This window comes from Accipiter gentilis, chromosome 10 (genome assembly GCF_929443795.1).
Source record: "Accipiter gentilis chromosome 10, bAccGen1.1, whole genome shotgun sequence".
NCBI lineage: Eukaryota > Metazoa > Chordata > Aves > Accipitriformes > Accipitridae > Astur > Astur gentilis.
In genome coordinates this window covers 9,550,860-9,565,874 of record NC_064889.1, presented here as the reverse complement: position 1 = coordinate 9,565,874, position 15,015 = coordinate 9,550,860, and the positions used below count along the sequence as shown (strand labels likewise).

Below are 15,015 nucleotides of genomic sequence, written 5' to 3'. Positions count from 1 at the left end.
TCGGGGCGAGCAGCCGCTGAAGCGGCGTTGGCGTCGTTTCCGTGCCGAGGGGGGGTTCCCGGTCCGGGCGCCCGCGGGTGAGGGGAGCCCCGCGGTGCGCCACCGCTCACCGCCCAGCAGGGGGCGCGGCGCCTGACGGGAGGAGGGGCGCGAGGCGGCGCGGCTGCGCTTTGCGGACTGCTGTAAAGCAGCACCGAGTGTCGCGCTGCGTCTGGGGAGGGAGCGGCGGCGGCGGCGGCGGGGGCTGCGCAACAACAAAACGTCGCCCGCCTCGCGGCGTGTCACCGGCGCCCGGGCGGCTGCGGCCAGGCCGGGGGGGAGGTAGCGGCGTCGCGAGGGGGCGGGCGGCGGGGCAGGGCGCCGCCGAGGAGGTGGAGGCGGTGGCCTCCCGGACCGCGCCAGGCAGCGACGCGGGGTCCCTGCGGCGCCCGCCGGGGCCGCTTCCTCCCCTCCGGCCCTGAGCAGGGCGCCGGCGGCACCCGCCTCTCCCCCCTCGGCCTCACTGTCTCAGGTACGGTGCGGGGGGGGGAGGCGGCCGTGGCGTTGCCCCGCACCGTGCGGGGCATTATCTGTCGGCGGGTGGGGCCCGGCGGGGCCGGGAGGGGGGCGGTGGGCTCCCCATCTCTCCGCAGCCCAGCCCCGCCCCGCACCGGTGGCGGCAACGGCGACCGGCCCGCGGCGGGGCCGGGCTGGGCCGGGCCGGCTCTCCCGGCGGAGCTGGCCGGAGGGGCGCGGGGGCAGATGGGCGGCTGGGAACTTCACCCTGATCCCCCCACCCCACCCCCCACCCCTCCGCCTTTTTATTTTTTTCAGTGCCTCGTTGATGCACAAAGCAGTATCTTCACTGCGGGAAGCCGCGGCACTCTTTTGGGTTTTGTCTCCTTGAAAATTTGTCACAAATTTTCCCTTATGGAAATGAGTTTTATTTGTGTGCGTAATAGGGTTTGTCATAACGTCATTTGTTTTGTTTGCGAAGTTGGTATTCTGTTTCTTAACCCGTATTGGAAAAAAAAAAAAAAAAAAACCCAAAAAAACCCCAGTCAGATGTTTTTGGCCTGATAAACAAGGAAGCAGTGTTCATTCAGAAATGTAGGCCAGGATCTTCAGAGGTGCGTAGGTTTGTAACTCTTACTAAAATGGGCAGGCGTTAAGGATCTATGTACTTTTTAAAGTGTCTGTGTTTCGGGCGATTAGGCCTGAGCATATGTTTGTGGAATTTTTGTGTTGTTTGAATAAGCTCTTCCATGGCTTGAGACGGTTTTGTGAGATTGTAAGCAAGGCCTGATTGCTTTAGCTGATTAAATGATACCCTTAATCCCTGATAGTCAGGTACTCCTCCAAAAGAAGATATATTGCAGGAAGTAAGATCTTGCTGTAATAGCCCAACTTTATTTGATTTTAGCACGATTACTTCAGGAACAAATATTTGACAAAAAAGATAAGAATTGACTGTTCAGCATGGAGACCTAGGTAGCATTTATCAGGGTGGAATATCTGTGTTATAAACTAATAAAGGAAAACTAGGTTTTTAGGTGGTAAAATAAGGCCTTACATTGTCTTTATTGTAATCAGTAGAAAATTCCAATGACAGATTAATTCCAAATACTTAGTAGAAAGATTTTTCGGGAAAATTAATTTTTAAAGAATTAGAATATTTTGTCACTCTTAGAAACAAAAATGAAAGCTGCTTATAATTCACATACCTGTAGTCCTTGCTGTGAAAGTAGTTTTCCACCAATTTAAATGTTTTTATTCATCTTTTTGTTGTATAGAGGGACTACCTGAGGCAAAAAAAAACCCAAACAAAACCAAAAAAATCATTAGCCAAGATTATCACCAGTTCAGATTTATGTTCTTACTGGTGTGCAAGGCTTGATAGGGAAGGATGTGATCTTGGTTCATTTGATAAAGTGAATATCTGGTCACCTGTCTTATGCTGTCATCCACAGTATAACATGACCTATTGAATTCATAAGATGGGTAAGGCTGTGTGCACATTTTGCATTTCACTTCAGTTAAATAAAAGTGGGTGAGCCACCAAGCTTCCTGTTTTAAAACTCTTGAAGTCTCGCATATTTAAAAATCTGTTTATTTTTATTGATGGTTGAAGCCCTGGCAGCTATAGCTGTGGTTATGTCTAGTATTGGGAGCCCAGGGGTGAACAACAGCTCTTAGCATTCATGCATATTTCATGTGTCCTTTCCAAATCTAGATGGGAACGTTCTGACCTTTCAGAAATGTGTCTTTTATGGAGCAGTGGCTTTTGTAAAAGTGTATTAAGAATGTATCTTAACATATCTGTGACTTCCACTTTAAATTAATAACTTTGTAGACCTACGTAACCAGATCAGTGGAGGTGGTCACGTTGCAATAAGGTTTAGCTGACAGCAGTTACTGCCTTTTTTCCCCAAGATGAAGAATCTTTCATTTCAGTTGTGTATATTTCCTCTAATGGTGAGGATATTCTTTTGAGAAGATATAGTTAATAGTGCCCCCCTCCCTAGCTGATGAGCTGTGGAGGCTTAGATGTCAGGCAGTTGAATAAATGGAGAAAAAATTGCTGGGGGAATGGGACAGGAATGGGATGATTTGATTCAGATGTTAACCATGGGGATAGTACAAAGAGATGGATTTGCCATAGGCAGATGTTGTATAAAGGTTTCCCCACAGCTTTACTAATGTGCAGCCTCCTTTAGGTTAGTTTTGTTACCAGATCTGTAGTGATATAGCTTTTTGCATGTCAGTGAGGTTGAGAAGAGATTGGAAACATGTTATTAAGTAATGTCGTATGGGACATGTGTACAACATAGGTATAGGGTAATTACTCCCAGTTGTAGTCTCTTTAAGTTTTGTCAGTCTAAGTGACAGTGATCAGCTGCTTCCAAAGTCTTCAGTGCTCTTAAAAGAAACACAAAATGTATCTGCAGCCAAAGTGTTACACTAGTGAACTTCCTTCAGGCTTTAGATTGGTTGGTTTTCTTGGTGGGCTGATGTCAGGCCTAACAGAGACCCCTAATGGAGCAAGGGAAGGGATTTTGCTAACGAGATTATTTTGCTGTTTTATGGGTTTTATATAGTTTGTGCTATTTGGAAAAGTAACTACTGTGAATTAAAGTGATGTCTTCCTTATTAAGTGTTTACCAAGTGAAATCTGAGAGGGCTGGTTCACGACTTCACTAGCAAGAGACTTCCTTCTGTTTTTTTTTTTGCCAATAAAGTGCAGTCCTAATACTTGGCTTCTGTTGAGTAAAATATTTGCTTTTACCCACTGCCACTTGGCTCTACTGGGTGAAGAGTGGAGAAGTCTGCTGCACTGTCCTTCCCTGTTAAACTGGTAGATCTACTCAATATCTGAAAAATCCCCTACTTCTAACAGGTTTCCTGAAGAACAGCATAAAACTGTCTCGATGGTTAATCTCATCATTCTCACCTCCAAGGTTCTTGTTAGAAGTTGTGGCAAAGATCATGTCTTACTTTGCTTCTCAAAGCCTTATCGAGAAGTGTTTGCAAAAGGACACTGCATTAAGAACAGTTACACACATGTCAAAGGTCAAAACTTCTAGGGGGACCAACAAGTACATTTTTAAATTATTTTTGATGGCTGTGTAACTCGGAACTTCCCTAACTGTCTCCGGAGGCAGAATTCCCAGTTAAGATCTTAAGTTCCAATAAAAAAAAGTGTATTTTGTCATTCTTTTATAAAGCTACTGCTTCTTATTTCCAAGTTCGTTGCTGTTACGTTTGTCTTGGAGTTCGCTGAAGTCAAAACATTCCTGATTGCCAAATCATAATGCTTATGTCTTAAAACCATGATTTACATAGTGTTAATGTAGCTAACTGAGTTTAAGCCTAGGACAGAGCAAAGAAACGGTCTAGACTGAAGAATGTGCTTGTGAATACCATGTTTGTCAAATACACCTCTTTGCATCCATTGTGCAAAGCCAAACAGATTCTTTGTCCAGGTGGCTATGTGCATGCTAATGCTTCACTGATGTTTGATTGATGCTAGGATTTCTATGGGTGCCTTATGGTCTTGGACTGATTCACAGTGTATTGCGGGAGAACTAACTTGTTCGTGGGACTCTATGCAGAATTGCTCTTAGCCTGCCAACTCATGTAGCTGAGGCACTTCCAGCTGTGCGTGTTCCGTGCGTTCTGTCTGTTCCTGCTGGAGCCAGGCCATAGATCAGTCCTAGGGAAGAGCTCTTATGTTTGTAGCTGTCCTGTGCTGGATTCAGTTAGAAGATGTGAGACAGACACTTTCAATAGTCTCTTTGTAAGAATACAGTGGTGGTATGTCTCAGAGGTGAATGATAACATGGCATAACAGAGGCATTCTGTAGCTATTCTGTATGTGGCCTGACATTTCTGTTGCGAGATAATTGCTTTACTGATTGGACTTATGCATGAAGAAACGAACCTTGAAGGTCTCAGATTAATTTTTTTCAGAGATAAAATTAAGGAGACTTTGCTGGTCCAGAGGATGGATACTGTTGTTTACAGTACTTTGCAGTACAGTTACTGTGCTCTGAATTGTCTTTGAGATGGCTTTGCAAAGGTTAGTAAGAGTAGTACTGTACTTGAAATAACATTGTTTCACTTTAAGTGTAGGCTTTCCAAGCCAGTAATGGTTCCTAGAATTGGCTGCAAGGAGTGAGTAAGCCTGCCTGCATTGCTGTGGCTCGTGTAACTGTAGCACCCCTCTGCAAAGCACAGACAAACTCTTAGGCCTGGGCTGGATATCAATGGAGTGTCTTTGGCTGACTGTAGGCAAGAACCTGTCTCCAGAATGTTATCATGCAGTTTGAGACCAATACTATGCATGTTATTCTGAAATACTGTACCTTTCTGTAGGGCAAAAGATAAGTATTCTGCTTGGAGAATTCTCAGGTAATTTTGTCATTCAGAAATTGGTGTATCTGTCATCACTGTGGGTGCATTAAAGCAAACAAAGGAAACAGAGAGTGGTTTGTAATGATATTTCATATTGTCCTGTGAAAAAAGGTGTGTTTGATGCTGCATAATATCAAAGCAAACATAATAGAGCTTTAGATTACCTTATGATTGTTGCTGTTTTATAAAGATGCATAGATCTTTAACTATCAATTGCTTTATTTGCCAGCAAAGATTAGCAGACCAATATATAGCATGCTAAAATTTAGTAGTTAAAACAAGCTTTAGAAGAACAGTTTGTCTCATGAAGTAGTGAAAATGAAGAACAACCAAAAGCGAAGAACAATGCAATAAAGTTTCGAAATCTGATTGCACTTGTTTTGCTGATAGTGGAACTGAATATCAGATATTAGTGTTCTTGCTGCTTACTCTGCATTGTACAGGTTGTCCCTGCTTGATAGGAATGAAAGGAATAGGGCATGACTGCCCCTTTTAGGCTAACAAGTGGGGTTTTTCTTCTGTGAACTGCCGAGTTCTTTATTTTTGCTGGAGCAAGGCATGATAGCACTGAGATTCGATCTTCATGGGATTTTGTTGGGGGTGGTGCTTCTTAAATGGCTCCAAGCCCTCTGATTAACCTCCATTGCATCAGGGTCATGCATGAATCAGTCTTGTTTGGCTCTCTGCCCTTGAGAAAGGGAAGTAGTAGTACTTAGGTTATCTCACTTTTGCTGAAGGTCTTGTACAAATTTTATAAGCTTTTTTATTATCCTGTTTCTTGGTGTCTTGATTTATCTGATGGGAGAGCCTTGCTGAAAGAATAAAAATACATCTTTTTAAAGAGAGGAAAGAAATGACTGTTGGTGTTCCAAAATACAGCTTGTGTGATACTTTCATTCACTGGTCCATTCTTTGAGCTATTGATAACCATATTTGCCAGTTCCAAAAAAAGTACTGTGGTAGCAACGGTATACAGAGCACAAGGTTTGTTTGTACATACCAGGCCTCAACGGTGAGGTTTCCCCATGAAGATAACAGTACTAGTATTAGCTGGTCAGAGTAAAAAATAACATTAAAAGTAAAATCTGATAAAAGCCACATATTAGGGAAGGGAATTAATTTTAAAAGTTAATTGTGAGTTCAGTGAAGCTATGTAAAGAAAATAAGAGTTAGGACTGAATAAAGGAACTACAAATGGAACTGATAGAAACTTCCTTTCTGAGACCATCTTAAATATTGTCTTGCCTGGTATCACTCTATATATGGGCATTTGGGTTGGGTACATAAATGGTCTAAGATAGCACAGAACCTGTATGGAAGTGGAATTGCTGTGTTCATTCTGAGATTATGACAACAACGTGTTCCACAAGCTCTTGGTAGTCTTGAGAGCTGTTGTATTGGGAAGAATTTTTGTGTGCTCTAGCTTTTAGGCTCAACCCTACTGGATACCCGAGTTGTCTGTAAGTACGTTTAGGGTCTGAGTGGTGGGGAGCGCATAAGACAAGGGGAAATTACTGTGTTTGTAATAAGAGAGGAGCAGGAAATTGAAGATGGGGAAAAATGAGGAAGTAGACTACTAACTGCTTTGTAAATGAAACTTTTTTATTCACTGCTTTTCATCAAGTTGGCCAGAAGTCTATTTGGCTAGCTGGGTTTAGGTGTGCGTATCACACTAACGGGACAGAGACCAGTAATTTCACGGTTATGTAAGAAGCATGTGCTTAAGATAGGCATTTTCTGCAAAGTGGTTGGCTGGTCATGTGTCAAAGCACTGTGTACTTACTGTAGCAGGCTTGAGAGAATTGATAAAGGCTCTTTTTGACACCTAAAAAGGAGATTGATTCTTGATCGTGAAGGGAGTTGACTATATTTTAAAATGTAATTGAAAATACATTTTCAAAGTAATGATATATTAGATTAGATGTATTCATCAACCAAGTTTACAACAAAAAATCGAGTTAATGTGTAATGAACCATTTCACTGTTTTATAGTGCTTTAATGCTATCATACTTTTTGATTGCTAGTAATGGAATTCATTCTTAATGACAAAATACTTTGCTCCATCTTATAACTCAAATGTGTTCTGCTTTTATTTGTGATCATAAACCTGGCTGCTGTAAAGATTTCAAACTTTGAGCTTGTTTTTTGACTTAGCAATTTTGAGGGACTTCCCCAGTTTGCATGAATTTTCTTGTGCTGCTCTTATGTCTTGGCATGATTAATATCAAAGGTCTTTACTTTGTGACATGAATGAATAAAAGTCATGTACACTTCATGATTCTGTAGAGGGGAACTTAGAATAATTATAGTTTTCAGGTAGTTGTCTTAACAGCTCTTCATTAAGTCTTTACTTAAAATGGCTTAAAAGAAGATACTACCCCATTTTTCCTCTCGAAGTCTTGACTCTAAGTTAATAGTCAAATATTTTGATTAGGAAGGAGAAACGCTAATGCTGATTGAGCTGATTGCATCTTGCTTTTTGAAAAAGCTTCTGAGGACTACTTTTAATTAGAGGGAGATTTTGTAGGATCTTCTAAGTTTAACAGCAGATGATCTCATTCTAAAGACTCTTAATTATTTGCATAATATTTTTGTAGTCCTTCTTAAACCTTGTCTTCAGTGGAAAAGCATTGGACTTACATGTAGTATAGTATGGGTATTTCTTATGCCTAACTACCAAAAATACTTAAAATGGATTGGAATCTAGTTAAATGGTAAGTTCTTCTTCCAACTTCTGTCTTTTTTGGTCAAGTCTTTTGTTCAAAGGTTTGTAATAGCATTTCTAAATAGTGAAGGAATGGATTATTTGTCATTGTTGATTGCTGCCATTCACTTAAAAATATACTCACGTTTAAGCTGTTGTGCAATTTTTAATTGGAAGCCAGCAGCTCTCCCATGAGTAAGCAGTCCTTCAGGATCTGTATTGGTTAGAAAAAATCAAGAGATCTTGATTACTTAGTTGAGTTAGTTTTCCTTGGTTGCAAAAGTGCAAATATACAAAAAGTTTGATTCTGAGTTAACTGGCTATTACATCTAGGCTGCTTGTTTTAATAAAACTAAGCTAGTAAATAGCATTTCAAGTGCACTAGTTTTCACTGCATGGTGGTTTAGGTATTTTTTGCCATCTTACAGTAGTTTGAGGTTTCTCAAAGTATAAACTTTTCTTGCTTTAATTTTTCTGCTGTAACTTAAATAGCTCTATCTGTATATCAGCACAGCGGCCTCTGTGTGAAAGTAAACAGCGCTTATACAAAGATAATCACATTCAGAATGCAGAACTTTCATACTGATGGTGATTTCCTCACTTAGAATTTAACAATAAAATGCGAGGGGGGGGGGGGGGGGGAGAGGGAAGCACTGCAATGAGTAGAACCGAGTCCTTTGTAAACCAGCCCCTGATTATTCTCACATAATGAGAAAATGTTCAGATTTTTGTTTCATAAGAAAAATTCAGAATTAAGTAAAGTTGTCCCCTTAATTTGTCATGTTAAAAGGACAGGAAACTGTTGTGTATAGGCTGGATGTGTTAATATATGATGGTGAGTTATGACTGTGTGCGAAGACAATAAGCTCTCTGAATAAATCAACTTTTTTTCCCCCAAATCAAAATATTTTGTGGATTTTCTAAAAAAAAAAACACCAACCAAACAAAACAAAACCCAACCAAAAACCAACCAAACAAGCAAAAATCCAAAACCCCTTGTGATGAAATATGGGGTTATTGTAGCAGTGGCTGCTTTGCTTTTGGATTGTAGAAAAGACTGGCTAGACTAAGTGTTGCATTTCTGTAAAACGGTGCACAAATAACAGACCAAAAATACTGCCTTAAAGGTGACCTTGTGAGGATGAGGGAAAGATTGTGTACTGCTTGTTCTCTGTGTGCTTATAACAGGTTTGAATTCTGATTTTCTGTCCATGTTAGAAATCTTATAAAATGGAAGTTTCAGTCTTAATTTTTGCAAAGAAAGATGGTGCATGTATGTGAGGGTAAGTACAAGCATACCGAGGAGCATGTGAGAGCTGGTATTTTCCTCAGGAGCTGTCAGGAGCAGAGAAGCACAGATATCAGAATTCCGCAGCTGTAATAGAGGCTTTTTTGTTTACTGTGTATACTTCTTACATGCTTAATGTTTATTCCAAGTTTTTTTCCAATTTTGCAACTTCTTTTTTTCAGTCCTAGAGAAGAGGGTAGCCTTATATAGGGCATTCCACAAAAACTTACTGCAATTAAAAAAACCCAACATATATTGCCCGGGATGCAGCAGTCTTCCGTTTAACACTTGAAGATAAGAAATATTTATCTCCTACTGTGAACTGTGCTTTGATGAAGTGAAAGTAAGAACCTGTCCTGTTGTATGTACTGGCAAGAGGAGGTTTAGTCCAACTTGCATGCAGTTAGCTTTTGACTTACTGACGTAAAACATACCTGTCTGCTGCAATCCCAGTAGAAAACAGCAACACTTTCTTAGTTATCACAGGGTATAGGCCTCACTAACAGTAATGGTTTTAAATGTTTGTAGGATTTCCAGTGAGAACATTCAAATGGATCTATTCAGCTGGGGTTCTAGGATCCACAAGGTACTTGATCTCCAAAAAGATCCAGTGAACTCACGTCTTCTGTAGATGTTAGTACTGCAGCACATATGCCTTGTGCAAAATTTTTATTCCAGATTACATCACTTGAAGAATTAGATTAGTAGTTTATGGCTATGAAGAGAACACAGGCTGCCTGGGATAATGCATCAGTTTATACTTGTTGCAAACTGAGATAAGTCATTCTTCAGGGTCTGGTAGGAACAACTAGCTCACAGCTGCTCCTGAAAGCATCAGTTTGTGAAACTAAGAAATGTTGATTTGACTGTTCTGTAGTCTCAATCTTGTATTGATTCATTCTATGACAAAATAAACAAGAGCTTTAAATATTAGCACCAGATGTAAGAATGCGTTAGCATTTTGAAGAATTTGGAGGTTCAGGCAGAAGATTATGGACCTGAGTAGGCAATGTTACTAACCCTGCCATGGATCTTGTTGTTGCTACCTTAGACTGTTTTTTGTGGCTTCATGCATATTCCAGTTGTGCTGCTTAAGGAGCCTCATTCCCACATAAGGTATAGTTGCACATATTTTTTTTAAGCAGCTTTCTGTTAGTTCAGCACAACCTGATGTAAGCCAGGTATAGCTGTTTGTGTGCTTATGCGATAGATTGGTGTCTGATCCGGTTAGAAATTTATTTTTCAGGTTGGTCAGCTCTACATTCCAGTTCAGTTCGTAAACATTTCTTCTAGAAGAGCATAGGAGATGTTCCTTCAAACAAGTGAGGGAGGGAGAAAAGAAGCAGCACTTACCTGCTGAAGTATTACAAGTGTGAAATGTCTACTATATTTCTTATTCATCCACATGCCTTATTCATCTGAGGCACAAAGAAGTGATATTAGTTACACTCAAGAGTGCTTCAGTGGTTATCACAGTGGGAACCAGTTTCTTTTGTCTCTTTTGGGACTTAAACAGAAGACAGAGATGCCAGATGAAGCAGGTCGGAGGTGAATGTATTAGAGGTTACTGTTGCCTGTGTCTCTCAATAGTCTTCCAGTACAAAAGTTTTTCTTTGAAATAATCTTTGAGGCTAATGTTGCACTGTTGTATGTTGACAGCCTAGTATTTTGACAGGGAGGGGAACCTGCCTGGTACCAACTATTAAGGGAACATGTGATATGATACGCATTTCTGTCGCAGGATAGAGTCAAAAGTACATGGACTGAAAATAGCTTTATACAGTATACTATTAATGTGTGGTGGTTTTTTAAAGAAACTCTAGGTAATAAATGGATTTCTCATTACTTTAACCCAAAATAATAAGGTTCAAAATCTCTCCTGTTTTATTCTTTTTCATGTCATAAAAGAACTACGAATTCTAAGTAACTGATTTTTATAGCTCAGTTGTCACCGTACTGTACCATGTGTTGTGTTCAAGGTATTTACTATGCATATATACAGCTATAGGGGAAGATGTAGGCCTCATTTAAGCATGCAGTTTAGTTGATGGCTATTGGAGCTATTTAGCTGAAACTTAACTTCTGTAAGCAGTAGCCTGTAAAACTCTCATGCTTAAGCATTGGTGAAACAGACATCGCCCATACATTTTGCAGACAACGTACATCGATACTTGCCCTGTGAAAGTGGTAAAGTTTTTTCTGACTAACAGAAATTCCCTTCAATGCAAGCTATGAGAGATCCATCTTAATTCAAAATGACATTGTCAAAGCAGTATTCTTAATATTATGAAACAGCTGTATCGCAGTTATTGCTGTGTTAGTTTTTTCACTGGGGGGGTCAGTCTTAGCAGTAAATTGCTTTTCTCTTATTTCAGTTTTGCTCTTGAAAAATCTGATGTTACTTTTTCTTGATGCATATCTTATGTTTATTTCTAGGCCTTTCTTAAAACTTTCCATGTCTAAATGGACTCCTGAATGTAATATAGTTTATACTCTAAAAGCGGATATGAAGAGTGAAGTTCCTTCTGATGCACCAAAGAGACAGGAGAGTCTGAAGGGGATCCTCTTGAACCCTGAGCCTATTGGAGCAACCAAAAGCTTCACTGCAGAGGTTGAGATGATTGCTAGTAAAGTAGGGAATGAGTTCTCTCACTTATGTGGTGATTCTCAAAAGCAAAAGGACATGAATGGCAACCGTACAGACCAAGACAAAAGTATTGTGGTGCGAAAAAAACGCAAAAGCCAGCAGGCTGGTCCTTCATATACTCAAAATTGTCCTGATAAAGAAAACCAAGGAATCTTAGGATTAAGACAGCACCTAGAAACGCAGAGTGAAGACAATGATTCTTCTTTTAGTGACTGTATCTCTTCACCTTCATCTAGCCTACATTTTGGAGACTCTGACACAGTAACATCTGATGAAGAAAAAGATGCTCCTGTAAGACACCCTCAGGCAGTGTTGAGTACTACAAGTAGAACTCATAGTGCAAGGTCACAGAAGTGGCCTCGGACTGAGTCAGACTCTGTACCTGGGTTATTAATGAAAAGGCCCTGTTTTCACAGCAGTTCTTTAAGAAGACTTCCGTATAGGAAGAGATTTGTGAAAACAAGTTCATCACAGCGGACACAGAACCAAAAAGAACGAATTTTAATGCAGAGGAAAAAGCGGGAAGTGTTAGCTCGAAGAAAGTATGCTTTATTACCCAGCTCTAGCAGTTCCAGCGAGAATGATCTCAGTAGTGAATCTTCTTCCAGTTCATCTACTGAAGGAGAGGAAGACTTATTTGTGTCGCCTGGTGAAAACCACCAGAACAGTACAGCTGCTCCTTCAGGTAAAACTAAATTCCTGAGGTACTTTTTATTAATGAGCTTTCATTATATACAATATGCTTTTTTTAATAAGTGATTTGGTTTTGTGTTTTTATAGAAGTTATACTACAAATAGACTTACTGCATGTAATGTGAACATTACACCATAAATTCTTCATGGGAAAAGTACATTCAGAGCTTCCAGTAAAATTACAACAAATCTAGAATCTGGAAGGTTGCTGAATCTGATTAGCCACTTGCTGTGGAGTTGCTCCATTATTAGTTTTTTTAGCTGTTGAATTGTATTAAAAATTTTAGCTATTGCTGCTTTGTTAACTGATTGTGGCAATAACAACTCTGTCTGGTTTCAGAATGTAGAAATATCTGGTAATACCTAATGAACTGTGCTTGACAACTTAAAAAAATTAAAAGGAAAAAAAAAATTGGTCATTGTGATAAGAGCATAGTAAGAGAAAATTCTAAGGCCTGAAGTTGTGGAAAGCAAAGTATAGTGTATATATCAAATGTTTTACCTAGATAAACTGAATGCAATAATCTTGCGGTTGGTTTACACAAATGTTTCTCTACTACGTCTTGACACAGTATTTGAGGGCATGCTTGAATGTTTGGAGCAAGGGTCGAGGCGGGGAGGAGGTTTTGGTGTGTTTGGTGGTATGTGTGGTTTGGTGGTTTTGTTCTGGTTTTTTGGGTTTTTTTCCCCTCTCCATCTACCAATTTTCTTGGACTTCCTTTCATCTTAAATTTGCCAAGTGAAAGGCAGTCCCAGGATTGGGACCAGTAACGTTCACAGTGTTGTAGTTGTGCCTCCTGTTTATCATTTCAGCTTTTTAGGGAGAACAGGGAAGTAGATACATTGAACACAGCATAGTGTTAATCTGTGCAAACATGTTTTTTGCGTAGTGACAAGTATACTTTAGAAGGTGAAACCATATCTCAGACTGTGCTGATCATTCCTCTGAGAAAAAATGACTGAAAATACAAGGACAGGTTTTTTTAAAAAAAAAAAAAAAAAAAAAGTGCGTATGTTCATGTTAGGGCAGGATTTATGCTTGAACAGAACCAGAGTACTAAAGACTAGATTATTGCTTGTTACGCATTGTAGCAGGAAATAATTTGTGTGTTGTTCTTTAATGTACTGTTTAAACACAAGTAGTAATATTTGTAATGCAAAAATCTTACTTATGCAGTGCTAGGGCTGCATAAATAACTCTGAAACAGAAGAATTATTGCACAGCCTTGATTACCGTCATGCATTTTTGTGGGGACAGAAATGTGATTTTTAAGACTAAAGAAGTTATGTTTGACACGCATGTTCAAGTGTATTGAAGGGTATGAACTGTAAATAATTAATGTATGGGGATTTGCATACATTCATATTAAAAAACAATTTGGGAAACTACTGTGTTAACACTTCTGCTTCCAAGTTAATAGTTTCTTCTCGTTTTCAGAGAGGATGGAGTTTCATGTAACTGTAAAATGATGTAGGACCACTAACAACTCTCTTTCCACACAGAGCATGATGCAACAGTGAAACTGGTGTATGGATGAGAAAATGTAGGATATGGCTTCTCAGGCGACCATCTATTTTTAACCATGATAAATGTGTTTAAAGTGAGATTATTCGATTAATTTTTTTTAGTATACTTGAACTGTTAAAACCTACTGCTCTTTTTAACACAAATTCAATTAATACCGCTTCTGTGCTTTTATTTCCCTTGAAGTGTAGAACAAGTATTTCCATAGTGAGGCTTTCCATAGGCATTTCAAAGGAATCTTTTTTGAGAGAGATCTCTTTAAAAATTGACGTAATGATCAGTGAATATTCAAGCTGTTCAGGTAACTTCTGATTATTCAGTGATTCAGTGTGATGTTATTTTGATGGTAGGAAGACTGGAACTTGCAATTTGTTTAATCTAGTTATGTGGAAAAGTAAGTTTATTGTCCAATGGCTTAATTTTTGTACTACTTTTAAACCACAATTAATTTATTAAATTATGTTTATTCTCATGTCATGAATAGAAAAATTGATTAGTTCTGCACCAGTTAATTTTAGATTAAAATATTGACATCAGTTGTAACTGAAGTAAGGTGTGCTTTAAAGAATGTGTATTCTGGTGGCTGTACTTCAGGACTAACACTTGCAGTGAGCTGAGAAATAATTCTGGTTTAGAGCGTGTGAATACTATGGGGATTTTTTTCCAGTGGAAGTATGTATTGATGGGAAGGTTTTGAGCATTTTATTTACATTTCCAATAAAATGGGAAGTTGAACAGACTTCCTGCATAGAAGTGTCCTATTTTTAGTAAGATAAAAGTGTGATTAACACTTTCTGTAGCTTTCTGCTATTATATAAGCCATTTCTAGTTACTGAGTTAATTGGGCCAGAAATGGGGCCAGCTGGAAAAATAGCTATGCAACTGCTCTGTATAGTGAACAAGCATGATGGTGTTTCTATATGAGGAAGGGGTTGTATTGCTAGTAATGCTACACTAGCCTGTTAACGTTGGGGATTAATTTTTTTGCTCTAGATTGGCATGTGAAGGTTACATATGCATCTGCTGAAATTACAGAATATACTGAAGGACAAAGAACTTCTGCTAAGAATATGAGGCCTGCAGCATATATGTAAAAGTAGTAGAGGATAGACTTAAGAAAGGAGGAGAATAATAATAATCAGAAAAGAAAATACAATTTTAAAAGTTATGGTAATAACTGAATTTTTAATAAGCAGGCATCAAAGTGATGTGATTAGTCTTGTAGCCTACTTAATAGCAATTTGTATTAAGGATATGTCACAAA

At 39.4% G+C, this 15,015-nt stretch overlaps 1 protein-coding gene across 7 annotated transcripts in view; it reads left to right on the top strand.

Annotated features, from left to right (window-relative positions):
- The window catches only part of RNF111 (ring finger protein 111), a 65,494-nt gene that overhangs the window by 9,330 nt on the left and 41,149 nt on the right, over positions 1-15,015 (top strand). For 6 of the 7 annotated variants that reach the window (XM_049813000.1, XM_049812995.1, XM_049813001.1 and 3 more), the window contains exon 2: positions 11,323-12,218. In XM_049813000.1, coding sequence (XP_049668957.1) covers positions 11,323-12,218 — 896 coding nt within the window. Of the gene's footprint in view, positions 1-213; positions 512-11,322; positions 12,219-15,015 lie in introns of those variants that run through there. The other variant, XM_049812997.1, reaches the window with a different exon arrangement.